Source organism: Xiphophorus hellerii, chromosome 4, assembly GCF_003331165.1.
Source record: "Xiphophorus hellerii strain 12219 chromosome 4, Xiphophorus_hellerii-4.1, whole genome shotgun sequence".
Taxonomy (NCBI): domain Eukaryota; kingdom Metazoa; phylum Chordata; class Actinopteri; order Cyprinodontiformes; family Poeciliidae; genus Xiphophorus; species Xiphophorus hellerii.
This window is the reverse complement of record NC_045675.1, coordinates 9,043,953-9,064,930: the sequence shown is the minus strand read 5'-3', so window position 1 is coordinate 9,064,930 and position 20,978 is coordinate 9,043,953. Positions and strand designations below refer to the sequence as shown.

Here is a 20,978-nt window from a genome sequence, read left to right as displayed (position 1 = left end):
ATACACAAAAATAAGACATGAAAAAACTGGTGAGAAAACATATTTGAGCTTCAAAACCTTTATTTTCTTCTTTGCTTTTTATTATATTTTCAGCACCACATCAAACTAATGCTGATATCAGACGACAATAATATGAGAAAACACTAAATCAGTCTTCGAATGAGCTCATTTGCCAATGGCAAAACCATCCCAACCAAGCTGTCACAAAGTGAAAAAGTAATCACCTCCTCCAAGTTGTTTAATCAAGTATTAATTGATATTAATTAAAATCTCTTCCAAGTCTTCTTGTCCCAATTTGAAGAAATTCAAGATGAGATGAGAAATAGTCATTGAGGTCTATCAATATTAGATATTGAAACATCACAATATCTCCAGTTAAATCCTGCTATATCTCAAGCACTAGCCAGTTGTGATTATCATGGATTTGCCGAATGAAATTGTGACAAATACTCTTAAATCACTTGTTGGGCAGCAATAAACTTCTATGCTAGAGTTCCAATGCAAAAATCACTGTTGACCTAAACGTACAAAAAGGCCCAAAGTGATCCCCAAGACTTTGAGAAAATACTCTATGAATTGACGAGACAAAAGTCTGACATTTTGGAAGGTGAGTGTATTCAGGAAAAAACGTCATGTCAACAGTCAAACATGGTGATGGTAATGGAATTCACTTGGGGAAAATCTTAAAGCAGAATGTTCAATCAGTGTCTGGTGATGTACAACTTAAGCACACTTGGGTTTTGCAGTAGAGGACCTACAAGCCCACCACTGGATGGCTAAAAAAAACAAAAAGGTTTAGGATTGGCCAAGTCAAAGCCCGGAGACAATACCGATTGACGTGCTCTGGCATGGCTTTAGACAGAGCATGCTGAAAACACTCGGGTGTGGATGTAATAGAACAAATCTGCAAAGGAGAGAGACAAAATTCCTCCATAGCAAAGTAAAAAACTCATTGCCTCTTCTCACAATCACATGATGGCAGTCGCTGGCACCAAGGTTGGCAGAACTATTATTGGGTTTAGAGGGCAATTATTCTTCTCACATCTGACCAAGTTGCTTTGGATAGATTATGTTTTTCCCTCCCTTAGAAAAATCCTCATTTTAAAACTGCTTTTTCTGTTTTCTAGGGGTATTTTTTTTTGTACCCCTCCAGGGGGTATTTTTGTGGGCTCTAGTGTCCCTTATATGACAGTGGGCTGACAGGAAACGGGGACGGAGAGGGGGGAAGACATGCGGCAAATGTCGTCGGGTCCAGGAGTCGAACCCACGACGGCCGCGTCGAGGACTCAAGGCCTCCAAATACGGGTCGCGCTAACCGCTACGCCACCACGGCACGCCCCCTTCTAGGGGTATTTTTGTCCAATATTGAAATTTGAGTGGCAAAAATTCAAAAACAGAAGAAATCTGCAAGTAGGGCTAGAAAATAAATTATTGACATTATATATCGCAACAGACATGTGATCAATATCAATAGACAAAATGTCTGATAGAATGTTCAATAATTTCACTAATCTCTGATCCAAAACCGTACAGCATTCTGGGGGATGTAGGCACAGAATAGATTAGCCTCTCAACCTCTCACAGCCAACTAGGCAAGGTGAAAGGCATCAACTAACTCACTCACTCTTTGGTTACCTAGCAACTCACTTACTCGTTGGTTACCTAGCAACACCCTGTTCAGTAACTTGCACAGCAGCAGTTTCAAGGTTTAGCCACTGTGTCTCATAACTGCTTAAAAATAAGCAGCAATGTGGAAAACTGTGGATAAAACAGGAAATGTCTTACCACCAGTTTGGCAGTATTTCACATATTTAAAACAAAAAAAAAAACTAATCAATAATTATTGATATCGGCTGATAGAAATAAAACGCTTATATCGTTCAGCCATATCGTCCAGCCCTCTTTGCAAGAAGCCAAATACTGTGTAAAATGTGTTTATCAGCTGACCTTTATTAAAGGAAAATATGATGCGTGATGTCAGGACGTGTTTCCTCTGGGACTGTGGTGCCGTGTGCGTTATTGGGTTCATGATGAAACCAGCTCGTTCATGTGTGGTGGGCCACTGTGATCACCGCAGGGGGGAAAAGGTCGTCAGTAACAAGCGAGCCTGACAGCTTAATTACCAAGGCAGCTAAAGATTTATTGGTTTATCAATCAGAGCCGAGGGCAATGCCTTTCCCCTCAGGAGACGGAGGCCATTACCATGAACCCGCTGGCCCATGTGACCCAGACTCTTCTTGTGCTGGCCCAGTCATGCTGAGGTCATCCTAAGCCTCCTGCTCCTACTCGAGTGTGAGTCCAAGCTTGAACTGCAAATATTCTCGAAGTCTTAAAAGTGCACGCCAGCAGGAGTACAAACAAGATGTAAGCAATGCAAACATGTACGTACAAACCAGCACAGAAATGCTGCACAAACAGAAAAAACACGCACAGCATAGACCACAAAGGCCAGCATGTGGGCGAGGAACCTTTTATCTTTGGAGACAAAGGCCCACCAGAAGCAGAGACAAGACCAGAGAGTGAGAGAGAAAGAGAGCAAAGCTGCAGGCATAATACCGCATGTCTGACTTAACCAAAAGGTATTTTCAGAACAGCATCCAGAATTTCCAACCATCTGGACACAATTATCTTTTTTCTAAATTAAGATTTAGCTCATTTGCAGTCCTGCCAATGACTTGTGACACTGACACAAAGAGGGCGAGTGTGAGGGTGATCTATTGGTTGGCAATGTGTTGCTATGTGATGAGCACGAAGAGAGAAAGGACCACCGATCATCCAGCCGGCCAGGCAGGCAGGCAGGCTGGCAGGCAGGCAGCCAGGTGGCCAGGCAGGCAGCTCCAATAAACACTCATAGCCTTAGCTGAGAGAGTCGCCTGTAGTCATGGAGAAAGCTGCTTGATAAAATGCTGCCCCCATGTGGTGGCATCTGGGAATGACGTGTTTCACACAGAGTCTGTACCTGAAAGAGCCTCCTCCGGGGTCGTTGAGCTTGTTTTTCTGATTCCCAGAGATCTGAACAGGCAGGCCCATGGGACTTTTGCCTGCTTGTATGATGGCTCCCTTCCCTATCGTTCCTGTTCAGGAGAGGGGACACACAAAAACAAAGAAGGAGGAAAAGCTAAATAAAAAAGAAAAGTAATATTATCACTGAAGTGTCCCCTTCTATTTGCATCAGATATCCTCCTGTCTAAGGACTACCTTTAGCTGTCTCTGTCTTCCTCACAGGGGGGTGAAGGCAAGGTGGGGGGCTTAGATGAACCAACCCAGGTTGGCGTCGCTCTGTCAATATCACTGTGCTTCAGCGGCTCTCCTTACACTCCTAAAACGCATCCTGCTCCGAGACACGTTTTTTCCGGAGAGGCACAAGGACTGCCAGAGTGAATTTAAACTTGATTTTAACAGGCATGTTCCTAGCCAAGAGGCGCAGAGAAGTATTTTTAGATCTATCCCCGCATTCCAATTTACGGGCATAAAACAACCTACAGATCTTTCACTGCAGGCGATCTTCGGAAGAGGGGTAGATCAAATTTGTATGCACCTCCGATCGTACACAGACACACGCTCAAGCGAAAACAGGTACACACACTCGCTCGCACACACGCACCACTTGAGAGCACGCGGCTCTCTTAGGGGAGCGTTCCACTCAGTTGGCGTTGGGGGCGATATTTGCGGGCTTCTGTGGGAAGAGTGTTTGTGAATCAGTGTGAGTAAGCAGCAGCACAAATGTTTGAGGAGGCTCTATAACCGAGCAGGAAAAAGCACCTGTTCTCTCTGCGGCTCCTGTCTGTTTACACATCTTCCGGCCTACCGAGGGAACATTTACAGTTTCACTAATGGCAGCCTTAAGTTCAATCTATTTTGCTGTATCTCTAACTAAAAAATGTGTCACCTCCCATCGCAAAGTTTCTTTTGTTATTATTTTTCTGAGACACATGAATGCTTCAGTGATGTCCAATAAGGTTGGAGATGCCCTGAAAGCATCTTACCTTGCGGTCTGATGGACTGTGTGATCACCATGGGCATCCGGACCGGACCACTGACAGTCCCTCCTGTCTTCACGCCCTAAGGAGAAAAACTTTATTAAAGAATTTTGAAAGAGAGATAAAAATCAGAAAGAGGAAAAGAAGGAAAATTTACAAACGTTTATTATGGCACAACTGTTTAACCACTCCTTCATTCTATAAATGATTATCCCTTTCAAGAGAAAATCAGCTTTTACCCTTTGCAAGAGAATAGGAATGAGAAACTGGCCAACAGCTGCTTGTGTTTTATCTACTTAAATTTATCTGCAGGAACTGTCTTCGAATTAAAACAAAAGTGGTGTCAAGCATTTGTGCAGCACTTCTTTTTTGTTTGTGCTTCTAAAATTTTAAAATATGGTGTCAATCAAATGTGCTGCATTTGAAGCAAAATTTTTTGTTTGTTATATATAGCTAAAAAACTTATATAAATTAATTGTGCCATGTTTGTGCAGCTAACATTTTGTAGCACCTTGATTGACACCAAATTTGTTTGACTTTAATGTGGCAGGGCTAGCTGACCTTAGATGACCTCTGGAAACACTTATTAACACTTATTAATACAAAACAAAAATGTTTGCTGCACAAACCAGCACAAATGTTTGACACAAATTTTGCTTCATTTGAAGAAGTTGGATCATTTAGCCACATGTGGAGGTTCACACTACCAGTCAGTCTAGTTCAGATTGAAATGAATTACAAAATCATCTACACTCCTTGTAATGGACTTTTTTTTCACAAATAAAGATAAAGTGATGTTGTTTTATCTCCTAGCCCTGCCATAAAACTTATTCACAACTTTATCCCTGACCTGCCTGCTGTGTTCCTCTATGATGCTGTTTGTTCACAAATGTTCTCTAACAAAGCTCTGAGGACTTTACAGAGCAACTGTTTACACAACTATTAAATTACACAAATGTGACTAATGAACTGCAGTGTCAGAGTAAAGGGAGCAGATATGTACGCCACAAATGTAATATTTTTATTTGTTTAAGAATGAAAGCTACTCATTATTACATTAGACTTCAGGATTTTGGATGGCTTTGGGTTTGGTTGTCACATAATAATCCTATTAAACACATTGTGGTAAATGGTTGTAATGTGGCAAAATGTGAAAATGTTCAATAATTTCGCAAGGTGCTCTGTGAGTGACCTACATTTGCTGGTATTTCCAGATAAAAAGGCGAAATGAAGTCAAGACCTCAGTGAAATAGTAGTTTAGACAAAGAGGGAGAAAAAGAAGATGGAGCAGATAGAGTGGGGGGGGGGGGATGAAGGGTGCTTGATGCTGGGCTATTAGAGTCACTTCCTTCCTTGGTAGCAGCTACAGGCCGACCCTCTGGCTCAGCCATCCATTCCTACCATTTTGCTTCTTGCTGCATATTTTTTAGCCTTGTTTTCCATTCCCTGACACATGCTATATTACTGTTCAAGCTACTGAAAAAAGACAGAGGCTATTTTTCCCAGAGATCCACTGCAGGGGTCTGCAGGAGTGGGAGGGAAGGGTAAAAATACATTCATAATAGGCAGAGATAGCTAGCACCTCTGGCTAGTTGGCGACACAGTTAATACAGAATAAAAAAAAATAAAGGCTAGAAAAGGTAGGAAGTTTAAAAATCACAAAGAGAGGGATTAACAGCAAACTACAGTACCAAGTTTGCATTTAAATTATGTTTAGCCAAATGTTGAGCTTGGATTTATGAATATAATGACTAATGTATAAAACACAATTGTTTTTGTTAGTGCAATCATTTTAAATTAAAGTTCAATAAATGTAAGTTTCATTTTGGATTTCAGAGGTGATCACCGCTACAAAGTTGGAAAGTACTTTTACACACAGTTATTCTAAAAGATAAATATATACTCTCAATTATAACTGGGCAATAATTTACAACATTTATAATCAAAATTCTAATTAAAATCTCAAGCTCTGAATGAAGACAATATTTGGTAAAGATTATGTTTTAACTTTATAATTTAAGAATACAGATTTTTTTTCTTATTTTTTCCTTTAGACTTATGACACAAGCATATTTGTTGAAAAACCCTGTCGAACATAAGCACATGCAGTATATCATCCCAATTTCCAAGTACTGTTATGCACAGTTCAAAAGTTAATAAAATTCTATTTTTGTTCACAAAATTATGATTTTGTACCACAAATGGAACGCCACACTAACGCATATCAGGTGTCTAACCCACAGGTCCTGCTTAAGGCAGATGATAAGTGAAAATTGCTGTTTTCATTTTGCTCTGAGAGCAGAACCTCGACTAAACCAATTCTTTGATGCTGGGATGACTACTCACATGATCCCAAAGCACACAATCAATCCCCTTCTTATTAAAATTTATCAAATAAAAAGGATATTCATCAGATAGAATAAAAATTTATATCTAAAAACATTTTATACATTTACTTGAATACCCTTTTTAAAGGATTCAAAACGCCCAGACTTTTATTAATTTTGTCACAGTAAAAACAAAATTTTCAGTGTTTTTTCTTAGGTTTTATATGTTTTGTTGGGATTTTACTTGTCTAGAGACTGATGTTTTTGCCCATTTTTCTTTGAAAAAAGATCAAGCATAGTCAGATTGTCCCTGCTGCAGAAATGCATCCCCACAGCATGATTCAGCCACCACCATCTTTCATAGAAGTCAAGAAATGTTTAGGATGATGCACAAGTAATAGTACAGTCAGTAGATTCTCACACGTGAGCTATGGCTCTCTTCAGCGCCACCAGAGTATCTTTTTGTACTTTTTTTCTAAAAAGATGATCTCCCTTGTCCAGGCTTTCCGTTTTTAGAATCTGAATATTTTACTAAAGGGTTAGAAGGGTTTGCAAATAAAGACTTATGACACACGGAGATTGTTTTTTAAAACAAATTTGAAGACCTATTCTTTTTCATTTCACTTTACAAATATACAGTGCTGTGCATTGGTCTATTTATTATATAGCACAATAAAATACCCTTAAGTTAGTGGTTGTAATTTGACAAAATGTATAAAGGTTTAATTCTTCTTTGGCAAGCCATTGTAAGCTGTTTAGTATTAAAAGTACCTAAATCTAGCTGAATAATAAAGACCAATTTTATTTAGTAGAAAAGATGTGTACATTGCACAACAAAAATATGGAAAAATTCTGTATTCATGCAACAATTAGGGATTAAAATGAATGGATGTTTTTTTATAAATCCACATTATCTCAATATTTAGAAAAATAATCATGATCCCCATTTTGATTAGGATTGTGCAGCCCTAAGATGATCAGTGAAGTTAAGAATTTCCCAGTTTTGTTTTAGACAGCAAACCTGTCAGACTACAGTATTCTGTAGAAAAATTTGAGGCCATCTGTCCAACTGCTGAAATTTGCAATCATTGCAACTGATTGCAATCATTGCAAAATATCTGCAACATTACGGCTGGAAAAAAAAAAACCCACAGAAATGTGAAAGTCAAATTAAAGTCCAGACCTCTAACAAAATTATTTGTTGTGGTGAAATATTTTCCTTTATAAACAGCTACCAACTACAAACAAGTCTCAGTTGGATGAAGAATTCAGCAGAAAAGAAAAAGTGTGGATCAAAAATCACCCTGACTGAAGTAAGAGTGTGCTGATGTGATATGGTTCTGCAGGCTGTTGGAGAATAAACTTATCCTGTTCTCTACACATCTCTTCTACAATGTGGGTTCATTTGACAGTAGTGACCAGTAATTATACATCCCGCTATTCATCTAGTGCAGAATATTTATTAATTAAATATTGCCAGAGTACAACCATTTCCCTCAAACAAACATAGATACACGAGTGCAAGCTTTTATTTCTTGCAGATTTTTCAAATTATAACATCTATTACCTTCTGGTGTTTATAGGAATACAGCACAAATTACATTTGTTCCTAAATTTAGTTGCACATTTGTTAGGAAAAAATAGAAGGAGAGCAGATATCACACTGAAAATCTGTAAATTTGAAACCTCTTGATTCAATGATTACTTTTAGGACCTTTTCACGTGTTTATAAAGCTGTTCATAAGATGGTGTAAATCCATCTTATTTAGCAGAACTGTTCTAATATTATGAATCCTCCAGAATGCTCAGTCCTTCCAAAACCAGGTTTTAACAAGGCCTCAGTCATCATTATGGCCCACACTCAGAAATTTACTACCTGATTACCAGCCTAAAGTGGGAACATTTTAAAAGAGAATTAAATGCATTTTTTTTCATTCCTACCTGCATAATGAATTAATCTCCTCAAATCTTAACTTCATATAATGTATCTTTTCAAGTGTGATTTTACCCCGAGTATTATAATAATTTTAGCATTTTAGTAATTTTTTCTATAATTCAAATTACCAATAAATTTGCTCAGACCTTCTGCAAAACTAAATGTGTTTATGTATTGTTAAGTAATTTGTACTATAAACGTCTTTATTTGCAAACTATATATCATTTTTGCAAGTTTCCACATACATTAAATGTAATAAGAAAGTAAAACGTTATTAATATTGCACCTTTCAAGATATAAAAACCACAGTGTTTCACAGCAATGAATAAAAAACAAGAGAATTTAATAAAAAGCAAATTTTAATAATAATGCTTTAACTGGCTTTTAAAAGCGGCCACAGAGTCCACTGACCTCTGAGATAACCTGGTGCCTGTCCACAAAGAGCTCTCCAAGTCAGTAAAAGAGTCTTTAATTGCACTATAAAATAAACCATAAGCCAATGTAGCAGCACCAAGATTGGACCCGCATGTGAAAACTTGGGAGGATTTTGTCAGAAGCCTGGCAGCAGGTTTTTGAAGAATTTACAATCATCTAGGGAGGTTTTACTAAGGCATGTCTATGGTGGTTTGCAATAATCTAATTGAAATTAAACAAAAGCATGAATTATTATTTTCAGCTCAGGAAATGACACAATGGAGCTTAGTCTGGCAATACTTTTCCGATGATAAAAACAGAAATGAGACTTGACGTGTGCATCCAAAGGAAAAGTATATTCAAAGGTTATACAAAGCTTTCCAACAGTGGCTTTGCCCAAAAACCAAGAGATCCAAGTGTTTCCTTTGTCCAAGACATGCAATTTCCTGCTTCAAAAAGATAATTATTTCAGTTCTGTCTTCTGTTAATTGAAGAAAACGGTCTGCCATCCACTGTTAAATAGAATCCAGGCACTTTAGGAAACTGAAGTTTAGACACTTCATTTGGGTGAAATAAGGTTCACAACTGAATGCCATCTGCATAGCTGTGATTCAAAATGTATTTTAAGGTTGACAAAATGTTCCCAAGTGTCATTTGTTCTCAATCTTTCCCTTTCAATGGTTACGATTGAGAACAATTGAGTTAAAGCAAGGAGGAAGATAAGGGAAAATACAGAGAAGAAAGCAATCAGGTCAAAGGTGAAACAGAAGATGAGAGTGAGAGTTGAGAGAACCCTGTAGTTTGCCCAAATCCTCCACTTGAACCAGGCTAATCTGAGTTTGACCTTACTTGAACTGTGTGAAAACATCTGCCCTACCGCACAAGACGGCATTTCTTCAGCTTAAACAATCTCATAAACAATCTGTAATGCATTACAGTTGTTTGGTGAGGCTACTGGTTTCTAGATGTGTGCTCTGCTGTTCATATACTCTTATTATCTCAACACCTAGAGATAGAGTATACAGTGTGGACACATTACTGAGAGTCCAAGTTAATCATTTTGACTATCTTTGACTAAAAAGAAAAGGAGAACAAGTAGATAAGTTCTTCAACAGGAAACTAACATGTCTATGGTTTATTCAGGCTGCAAAAGAGTGAGACAGAAAGACTTTGTGACTTCTTATATAGGAAGGGGGGAATGGAGGACAGTAAAGTAGCTTTTTATTATTTTGTGCTTTCAACCTCTATCACAGGACATGATGAATATGGTAATGTTGGCAGCGCTCTGAAAATCTTGAAGTTTGGGTACAGATCTAAATTTTCTACATTATGCACAAAGGGACAGCTGTTTTTGTAATGCTAGCTCTGCCTTTTTAAAATAGTAAAACCGCATTTTAGGGGAACTGTTCTCTTTCACATCATAAACATTCCTAATACAATAAACCTCACAGCAGAAAAGCCAACATTGACATCAGCGGGTCAAAAATAAGCCACAGAGTTCTGATTGGTAAACTTTTGATAAAAGTTAGAGCATTATTACCACAAAGAGGAGTATGAGTTCCTCTCCAATTCTTTGTGTTAACGTCCAACTTTTTCTGCCAATTTTTTTTTACAACACTTTTGACGATCTACAGCAAAGGGTTTGGTGGTTCTGTGATCACACACAAATATCTTGGAAATTTCAAGAGTGCTGATCCCTCTGAAAGACTTAACAATTCTTTTTTTTTTTTTTGAGTGAGTTAAATCTGTTTTGGTCCCATTAGCCTTGAGGAATAGAGGCTGCCTAATAATTATGTACACCTTGATAAAAGGGTGTTGATGTCCTTAGGCCACACCTCCCTTCATTACACAAATACACATCACCTGATTAGCTTAAACCCAATAAGCATCCACGTTTATTCAGCGCGGATAGTATGCATAAAAATGATAATATGATCAAATTCCTCTCTTGTCTAATAATTGTGCACACAGTATAAATGTCATATGCAAACACTAAATATTAAACCTTGGAACAGCCACATTTGGGCCTTCAAACTACAACCTAATTCTGTTCAATCTGGAAACATTCTCACTGGTTGTTGGAGACAGGTGGAGTAGTGATTTGACTGACTACTGTTTCTTGTCACATGGCTGACAAGAAGCAGTCTTTCTGTGTAATTAGATACATTAAAAAGTTTGACTCTTAAAGGAGATCCTGTAGTTGCAGAAGGAGACCACCAAACAGAGTGATACCCATTTGACACCTGCATGATTTGAATTTTGCAAAGATTTCAAGCTTTGAGAGCAGCAAAAAAGAATGAAACCCATTATTAAGGTTTCTGTTTTCCAGCTATCTATTATGTCATGTTTAAATTCAGTGAAATGCAATGAAACTTTATTTAAACTCTATTAAGTTCTGATATGTGTTTGTAATCATAGTCCTGTTGGATCATCCAAGTTGTAATCATCCAACTGTTGATTTGGAAAGAAGCTCAAGTATTTAGAGGTTTAGTCTTTGGTTTATATTTTATCCACTTTGTGCAATGCATCAGTACCATTATGACACTTAGCATGATGCTACCATCATCATGCTTGGAAGCTGGTGACATGTTTTTTCCACTGAAAGTTTCATCTTGACACCTCCAAACATATTTCTTGTCATGGGATCAAATGACTCAACTTTTGTCTCAAATCATACTTATGTCTCATTTTCTCCAGAAGGCATTTTGACTTCCTCAAGATCAAGTAACCAACTTTCTTTCCTCGGAGGGCAGAAGTTTGGGTCAGAATATTGAAACTTGGACAGAACTGGGTGTTCCAGCCAGACAATGATGCAAAAACACAAGAAAGGAGACTTTTGAATTATATTAGCATTGTGGAATGACCCTAACCTCAGCATGAATAAAAATGTAGAGACGGTGCTTAAAACCCAGGATTTGTGCCAGGAAACCCACAAATTTAAATTAACTTGACCACTTCTGATAAGAAGAGTGGTCAAATATCTAGCTAGAATGATGCCAGAACAGAAAGCATTTGGTTTTTCTGCAATTTATTGAGGTCCATTTATCAAAGGTGGAGTACTTTCAGAGATCTGAGGGCATTCATATCTATTCTTTCCCAATCACTGAAGTTTTGAGGGGAATTGCGTCATTACCAGACTCACTCTTAGATGTGATGCATTAAATCACAGAATTCTACATTCTCCAGCAAAACAATACAGCTTGATATAAAAACCCATCAACCAATAACTAATGATATAACAGTGATCCAAAGGATTTCCTCATACCCGCTTAATGAATTCAGGATGTCAAAAAAACAACACTGTAAGCGTTTTCTTCTCATGAGTCATTGAGGGCTTCAGTTCAATTTAAATTGGACCCGTGCTGTCGTGTTTGTGTCTGCACCGGAGCACAGTTCTGCTCTGTACGTACCATGGCAGCTGCATGTCCGATGGTCCCAGCGGGCAGCACGCTGGCACCCGCAGTGGTGCTGACGCTGTTAGGGTGCCGTATGCGGACAGCTGGCCCAGCTACCATGGCAGGAGGGGTGCCGCCGGCTGCTGGTTTGACTCCCTGCTGCAGGGGCTGGGTCAGGGACTGCTGACTGTTCAGCAAAGACAGCCTCAGGGCCGGGAGGCTCTTCTGTTGACGCACACAGGGAGGTCATGAAGATTGCAGTCACGCAGAAACACAAAGCAGCTTATACAGCTGTAACAACAAGTTCACCAGCTGGGTATATTGGTTGTTTTATCGTTATTTATTAAATTATGACTAAAAGTGCCGCATGCGTATCAAACATACCATACACATTTGATATTTACTTGTGATAATAATTCAAAACTAAGTGCACTCTTCCTTCTACTTCATAATTGTGAGCTACTTGTTGTTGGTCTGTTACAGAAACTCCAAATAAAATAAACTTTGTGGTCGTAATGTGAGAAAATGTAAAAAAGTTCAAAGAAATATCTGCTGCAGCTATTAATGCCAGAATAAATCTATTTAGCCTTTTAATTTTAATTGATAGATTAAAAAAATATCCCAAAAACAAAAACCCCACCTTGAGAAAAGGCACCAAGTAAGGCTGCGGAGACGACTTGAGCTCAGACTGCAGCCTGCTGGTGAACTCTTCCGGTTCAATCTTGGCATCCTGTCAGGTAGAAAGGAGAGAAACAAGAACCAGGCAGATTAACACTGTGATTTAGGCATAATATGTTGAAACCCAAACACTTGCAAAGACAATAAGCCTTTCAAATCCCCGTCCTAAAACCTTAAAGTATATTCTAAAGCGAAGGTTGAAAATTTATGAGCTCAAAAAGTAGATTTTGGAAAAAGTTTCATGCTGCCATCTACAGGTTGGAAATATTCAATACAAAACACACAAAAGGTCAAAGTTGACTAGTTCAATTAAGCTATTTACCACCTGATGTTATTCAGATGTTCAAGAAATACCATTTTATTAATATCTGCCATATTAAAAATAGCTGCTATACACGTCATGTAATAATGAAGACAATACAGTTTGTTTGGTTTCTCACACCCACCAGCAGATCCTGAACCAGAGCTTTGACGTTCTTGGAAGTCTCAGGAGATGGAGAGTTGTGAGACGCCAGCTTGATAAGTGTAGCCAGGAAATTCTTACACTTCTTCACATTTTCTTGCATCTCCTGTGAAACATAGTGAATATTTTTTACCATGTTTAAAAAATAAAAAAAGAAAGTGGGAAAATGAATTAAATTAGAAAATAAAGATCAAGCTATTCTATCTATCTTTACATAGAATAGATATTTCTATCTAAGCTCATAGAATGTTTTGAATGTTTCCAATCATGTTACTGGTCACATGGATATTTATGCACTAGTGCGGATCTTTTTGAATTAAAAGTATGTTTCCCTGTGTTCATGTGTCTATGTAGATCTATGCGTTCCTGATTGCTTAAAGGTACAACTGCAACTAACGATTATTTTAGTAATTGAATAATCTGTTGATTATTCTGACAATCTGTCAGCTAAATAAAAAGGCACATTCTGAAGATTTTCCATGTTTTTCCTGTTTTTGTGACACATTATAAATACATCAATTCCTTTCGTAAATAAGAAAATCAAAATCAACATTTTATAATGCAATAACAATAACAATGTCATTTCTTCGTGTATGCTTGATCATTAGTAGCAAAGGATGCATCTGCAGATTTAAAAAAATCAATACAGTGTAGGGTTGAAATGTTGATTTTTTTTATTATCGATTAACAATTGGATAGCAAAAGGTCCTTAATAGGAGACTTTGCTTTACAGAATTTGAACTGGTGAAGCTAAGACTAAGGCTCTTGAGAAGTTTTAGCTAGAACCCATTTACAGACAAATGTTGTTTTGTTTTTTTTATCTTAAATACAAAATGTATACATCTTTGGTCTTTGGTTTTGGCTTAATTATTCCACTGAGAATATTGCTCTTTCAGCAATTGGCCTTTTTTTAAGGCCAATTGCCTTAAAAAAAAGGCCAATTGGCCTGTTAAATGCTCCAGTTAAAGATTAATCAATTACTAAATTAGTTGACGATTGTTTCAATAACCATTTCATCACTATTAATCTGCTTAATCGTTTCAGCCTTACAAACAAGCAAGAGTTCATGTTGGCTGCATGTCCTTGGGTATGCACTAGTGTGAATGCATGGGTGCAAATGTTTGTGGGCATGTGTGAGACTCCTTGTCCATGCCAGGAACCAGCCAGGAACAATGCTGGCCTCCTGGGAAACGGCGGAGAACAGACCTGGGACACGACCGGAGCTCCGGGGGCCGCTGCGACGCTCGTCTGCGTCTGTGCCGCTGGCTGGGAGGTAGGCTGGGCCTGGGCCTGGGGGGTCATGACCATGGGCGTCTGCTGCGGAGCCGTCACTGCCACGGTCGGCGCCACAGGGCCCTTCTGGAAGAGCAAGGAATAGACAGAGAGACAAACAGGACGTGACGCTTTGCTCGCAGCAAGGCCACAGAGAACAGGAGGCAGGCGCCAAGGCGCTCCTGTCACATCTGGTCTCCTGACTTCAGCGGACATCTTTTAACAGAAAAGGAGGAGGAGAGAGGAGGCAGTGACAAGCAAGAAGCTTGGAAACAGAGTAATCTATTAAACCTATGCCTGATGCTCACTCATGGCTGGCACCACCTTACCAGCACAACACTACAGCCTCTGCTGTAGTGTTGGTTTTTTTTAAATTTAATAATAAATGCATGAATGATTGACAAAAAAAAGCTGATATTGAAGCGTACTCAGCGCTGCATCAAGAAGCTCTGAAGGAAACGACACAAAAACCTCTGAAGAAGACATGAGCGCACTGTCCCTCTTCACAAAATGCAAACAAAAATAGAATGGCATCAGATTTTTGTGGTTGTAAGATTTCTCTTTTGTCTTGGGTAAAAGAACACATCCTAGCAATCCCACTAGAACTGCACCAGGCCTAAATTTTAGGTTTGTGCTTCACACCTCCCCGAACAAACCAGACTTTCTAGGCAAATGAACTAGAGCTCAAATAAAGCAGACTAACCAGAGCCTAAAACAGTTTAGAAGGGTCTCTCAGCAACCAAAAGCTAACACTTCTATATCATCTGATAGCAGTTAAATAACCCAGAAAAGAATTTATTGGTAAGATATTTAGAAAACATAATAAATAAATTATGATTTTCCTTAGAGAGAGAAAAAAACCTCCAGGAAGTAATTCATGCAACACATCCTCTCAAAACCTCTAAAACAAAGCCACATCCTAACATTGTTTCTTGACATGAGCTATCGGGACGGCTGCAGGAATAAAACATGAATTCATCATTCGAGGAGTGTTAGCTCACAGGGCGGAGTGCAGGACAAGAGGAGGAGGAAGAAGAAGAGGAAGAGGTCTGGAGGGCAGGGCTGGAAGGTGTGGGAGAGGGAGACGGTGCCATCTTGGCAGGGGTCAAAGGGCATGGCCTTGTGGTCTGAGAAGTTGCAGGAGACTGCTGGAAAGAAAAAGAGCAACAGGATAAGAAAAAGCCGGAGCATGCCTCGCAGACACGTAGAGAAAGGTCACATGGAGGAGAGAAGATGGTGTAAGCATGATGGCAGCAGTAAAGACTGACACAAAGCCAAGTTGCAGAGAATCAGGATGTCATGCAGGCACTGGCTGTTCCCATCATGTTATGTATGTAAATGGAAGGAAATTGTGGAACAAAGCATGTTGTGCTGGAAAGTTGGAATAATCTTAAAAGCAGGGTGAAGTAATCTGTTTCCTCCATCAAAGCTCAAATAAAAAAATGTCTCTATTAGATGATGGGACCCCAGTCTGAAAAGCAATTCACTATTCTAGCAGTTTGACAGCTTGCATCACAGGAAGACGGTTCAAATCTTCTGATCTTTCCGTTTTAAGTCAGGGAACCTAAATTTCTTTATAGTCCTTTGAAGAAAATCCCTGACATGAAAGAGAAGTTATGACTATTTCACTATAAGTAAATGACTAATTGTTTGAAAACACACTTTCTGGCCATGCGAAGCAGTACTTTTACTTCAGCTTATTATTTAGAATAAGATGACTGTTTCACAGTATTTACATACTGTGTATTTACTTACAGTATTTACATGCAAAAATGTTAATAGAAATAAAGAACATGATCTAACTGCTTTAAAAAATAGAAAAACCGGGGCGTGCTGTGGTGGCGCAGGGGGTTAGCACGCCCCACGTTAGGAGGCCTTAGTCCTTGACGCGGACGTCGCGGGTTCGACTCCCGGTCCCGACGACACACCTCGACGACCTTTGCCGCATGTCTTCCCCCCTCTCCTCACCCTCCTTCCTGTCTGCCTACTGTCTAAAAAATACGAGCAAAAACTCTTCGGAGGGGGGAAAAAAAAAAAAAACACATTTATTCCTCCCGTTGCTAACACAAACGCATGCTCTGAAAGTGTTATCCAGAACTATCCTGAACATTTATCGTGCATTTGACATTGACAAATAATCTTGTAAAAATATAAATAGAGAATAACATAATTAGTGCAAGTTAATATTGGAAAAATAATTAGTTGGGGTATTTGCTCTTGTTGCCAACCTAATAGATGTTCTGCTAGCTGTAGTTTGTTTTAAAACTGTTAAGAGAGGCACTCCTTTAGTTTGGACACAAAGACTTGGTTTTTTGCTTTGTTTTCAGCTGAATCTGTTTTCCTTGTAAGCCAGGGAAAGCAATAAGTGGGGGAAGTGTGACACCATATATACATATATAGCCCACCTCCTTGCCAAGACAACCCAGGAGGCCTTCTGCTCTGACCTCTGTCACCCAGACAAGACCAAGAAGTCATAGAAATACCTCCACAAACACGCGTGCTTCCAAATTTAGGCTCAAACGGGGCTACAAACATGTAATTGCAATACTTTTGATGAATATTGAAATGTGGTGCAGTTTACTTTGAATTTTGGCAACTTAGCCACTTAAAAATGTACACATTATGTGAATCAAGGGAAGTCAGAGAGCATCCAACTGGCTAAATACAGTAATGGCATTCATAGCATGAATGACACTTCAAATAGAATGACAATTTCATCGAAGCAAATACTGATATAGTGATCCGATACATTGTGCAGTTTTACAGTCATTTAAACTGCAGTTTCATGCACACAGTGAAAACATGGGCAGTTTTTCGGTGCAGAAGTAGGATAAGGAAAGGAGGAGGGAGTTTCCCCTCCATTAAAAGTTTTGTAGAGCTAAAGAGTTGGGGGAAGTCAGTGTATGACGGATGAATGGGGGGGAGGTAGGAGCCACGGGGTGCATCCCACCCCCAGCTATGCCCCACTCGTGCTCACTTTCACTCCCACATGAGCACACTGGAGAACCAAAGCCTTGTTAGCTTTTTAAAATAATCAGGCAGTTGGATGATGAATGATTTAACAGGTATGGAAGGAAGGAAGCTCAGGATGCCTTCCGTTTCTCCCCTCGGGCTCATAGGAAGAGTGACAGGCCGACAGAGGGGTTGAGCTCTGGGAATAAACACCATTCCCTTTCATTTCGCAGCTACTGCGTTTCCTGTTGAGATGGCAACGCCGCGGCCCACTAATTTGTCAACAGAGTGACTGGGAGAGGCGACGACAATCTGCAAGTCTCTTTTGAGCGGAGCATGTCAGGATGGAGGCAGGTTGGCTGGCTAGAAGCAAAGTTTTACTCTGAACTGGTACAGATTTCTATCCACAACACCCTGACCAACTTACTGTCTAACATTTTCTAACGTTTTTCTCATGAATATTTAGGTGAAAACATTTAATGAGAACAACCACTCAATGTAAAAAAACATAACAGTTTATTCTTTGAGGGAGCAAAACTACCTGCAAGGTTGTATTACGCACCAGAATGTTACATTTCTGAATTTTAAACCCTGATATTTGGTTTTGTGCATATGAACCCAATCAGAGGATGCGTTTTTGAACATTTTATGTCAGTTCTACCACCTTCTTCTAATTCCCCAGATATAATCTGCTTTAGCTTTCACTGACTTTTGAAATAAAGCATAATGATATAAAACCAAAATATTGTCTTATCTTGAGGATACACCGAAATTAGGAGGAACAGATAATCGTAACTGTCAGAGAATAAATGCAGGACGAACCAAACTGGAAAAATTAAGTAATGAAATGCTGCCCTCTACTGTCAATGTTTTGTCTTTGCAGTTACTTTTAAAACATCACAACTACATTGAAGTAGTTGTGATGTTCAATCACAACTACTTGATTTGTGATTCAATGTTTTTTTATTGATTGAAGATTAAACTGAAGTAGAAGCAGGAGGAAAACAATACATAGTTTAATTTCTTTCTACTGCTCAAAAAAAGGTCAGATCTCTGAAGCTCATGGCTATTATTCAACTACTCTACAATTCTCACACCTGAGATGTGGATCTTTTCAACTCCTCCAGAGTTACTATGAATATCTTGGCTGTTTCCTGTTTTAACACAACACTCGCTCCAAAGAGGTTTTTACGACTTGGGACATTGTTTTTGACCCTAGCTCTGTTTTAAACCTCTCAAAGACTTTATCTTTGTTTTGTGTTGTGTGTTCTTAGGTCACCAAAGTGCAGCTTGTTCATTAACAACCTAAGGTCGACATACAATAAAAGTATTTATATTAACTTCTGAAGACAAGTGGTTACCCTGGATTTTATTTTGTGTTTTATCATACTGTAAGAGCCGCAAGCTCTCGCTAGTCTAGCCCCTTTAAGCTCCTTCGTACGCCACACATTTTGTCCAAAAAAGAGGTCTTTAATCCAATTGGTATGTATGTGTCTTTACTGGACATACTGAAGGGAAACATACAGATTCAAAAAACAAATAGAAAGTGATAGTCAAAAAACTGTTTTACTCTTGGGGTGTCAGGCTTCTACAAAAAGAAAATGCTTTTCATCCTTTTTAAACTAATTATTCAACAACCAGTCACAAAGCATTGTAATTGTAAGCTTAAATAACATACAATCCATGATGCTTATATTCTTCAAATAGCAGAAAGACTGTAAGTCACAGAAATAACTCAAGTAACAATAATAACACTTTAATTATTTATATGTCTCCCACAATACTGAACAGGGACAGAAACTATTTTCATCTCAGTGAAAAATCAAGGGATATACAATTGCCTAAATAAACAAATAACCAAGAAATTAGATTGTAATTATTGAGAGATAAATACTTTTGGAAACATTTATGGACTCCAGATCCTCATATTTCATTAATAGTAATAACTGAAGCTTTAGATTTGACCAATAACATTATTATTAGAAAATTTTAAAAAAACACACACAATAAATGACTGAGGAAATTCTAAATGGTTTGTTCTGAATCATAAAAACATTTATTTACCTGGCAGGTGCTCTGTGTCAGTAAAACTAGTCTGAACTTAGAGGACCTAAACATTTACCTACCTTGTAATTGAACACTATTACTTTCCAAAGGTGTGCACCCAGAAGCATAAGTTCCAGTTTCCAAATGAATGATGTATCCACAGGTGATAATAATCAAATTCCTATTAATGATTCAGCAACCCGTAAAATTTTTATGAGAGGACCCCGTGGAGTCATTATGAAGCCTTGAGATGTTAATTCACCAATTAATCTCAATTGAATTTATGGATAAAATAATCAAGTATATCCATTTGTTCTAATTAGGCGTTTTAAGATATCAATCACACTGCAATTAACAACTAGAGTTAAGCCGTGCATTTATTCACAGGGTTCAGGCTCAACAGTGTGAAAAAAGATCAATGTTCATCAAATTCAATCAGTCAAATTCGTTTTCACAAAAGTCACCAACCGTGAGATTAACTCAGATTATGCAGAGCTAAAGACATTCGGTTACACCTTAGCTGTGTAACCCTTGCTCTCAAGAGCTAAAATTGGTTTTATCCCCTAATATAATATAAAAATGCACCTTGGGCGTGCCGTGGTGGCGGAGGGGTTAGCGCGACCCACATTCAGAGGCAATGTGGCCTCGATCCAGCTGTCACAGGTTCGACTCCTGGACCCGACAACGTTTACTGCATGTCTTCTCCCCTCTCCTTCCAACTTTCCTGTCAGCCTACTTTGATCAAACACGCCCACCTTTTCGGACTGTATCTGGACAATGCTTGACAGCAATAAATTCCTTAAATGAGAATATTGGGCATGTCATTAGCACTTTCTTTAACAAGGTTAATATCTGGATTAAAAAGAAGATCAAGTTATGTTTGGTTCAAGTGTAGCTACATTTACAGACCAACTAGCCTAACAAATGAAATATGTGTTTTGATTTTTTTTTACAATTAATAGTTGCATTATTGCATTTTTTTATATATTGAATACCTATATGTTTCTCAACTCAAATAAAACTATGCTGTTTCCGTTTCCACTATAAAACCATACAAAAAACCTAATGTCTTCTAAAGAAATGAAAATGAGATTAAAAAAAAATAATTTGAATGAATGTATATGAAAGTTACCAAAGAGCAGCATGCTTCCAGTTTTTGTCCTTACCTATAAACAATCAGATGATAGTGAGTGTAAAAGCAGACCATGCCACAGAGACATAACACACCAGAACAAGGGATGTCATTGCATCATGGTATCTAGCACTGAGCTCTGGAGGCGAGTCTCACCTGTGGAGTTGTTACTCTGAAGGACGTTCCCGTTGTTGGAGCAGTAGGTCTCGGGGAGATGTTGTTCTGGGCCTGGGCTTGAGCCTGGGCTTGGGCCAAAGCCTGCTGAGGAACCAACACCAACTGGCCCAATTCAGTGCGCACCAGCACCATTCCTGCAAGGCAGCGAGGAACGACTATGAGCGCTTAAGTCATATCAATGTTTCATCACACCAACACAGCCATGA

General features: G+C 38.7%; 1 protein-coding gene across 4 annotated transcripts in view; it reads right to left on the bottom strand.

Annotated features, from left to right (window-relative positions):
• LOC116719194 (transcription initiation factor TFIID subunit 4) overlaps positions 1-20,978 on the bottom strand; it is a 100,675-nt gene that overhangs the window by 73,567 nt on the left and 6,130 nt on the right. For 2 of the 4 annotated variants that reach the window (XM_032561637.1, XM_032561635.1), the window contains exons 2-9: positions 20,752-20,906; positions 15,467-15,613; positions 14,400-14,552; positions 13,177-13,299; positions 12,693-12,782; positions 12,068-12,277; positions 3,987-4,062; positions 2,960-3,074 (exon numbers count right to left, since the gene is read on the bottom strand). In XM_032561637.1, coding sequence (XP_032417528.1) covers positions 2,960-3,074; positions 3,987-4,062; positions 12,068-12,277; positions 12,693-12,782; positions 13,177-13,299; positions 14,400-14,552; positions 15,467-15,613; positions 20,752-20,906 — 1,069 coding nt within the window. The remainder of the gene's footprint in view (positions 1-2,959; positions 3,075-3,986; positions 4,063-12,067; positions 12,278-12,692; positions 12,783-13,176; positions 13,300-14,399; positions 14,553-15,466; positions 15,614-20,751; positions 20,907-20,978) is intronic. The other 2 variants (XM_032561636.1, XM_032561638.1) reach the window with 2 other exon arrangements.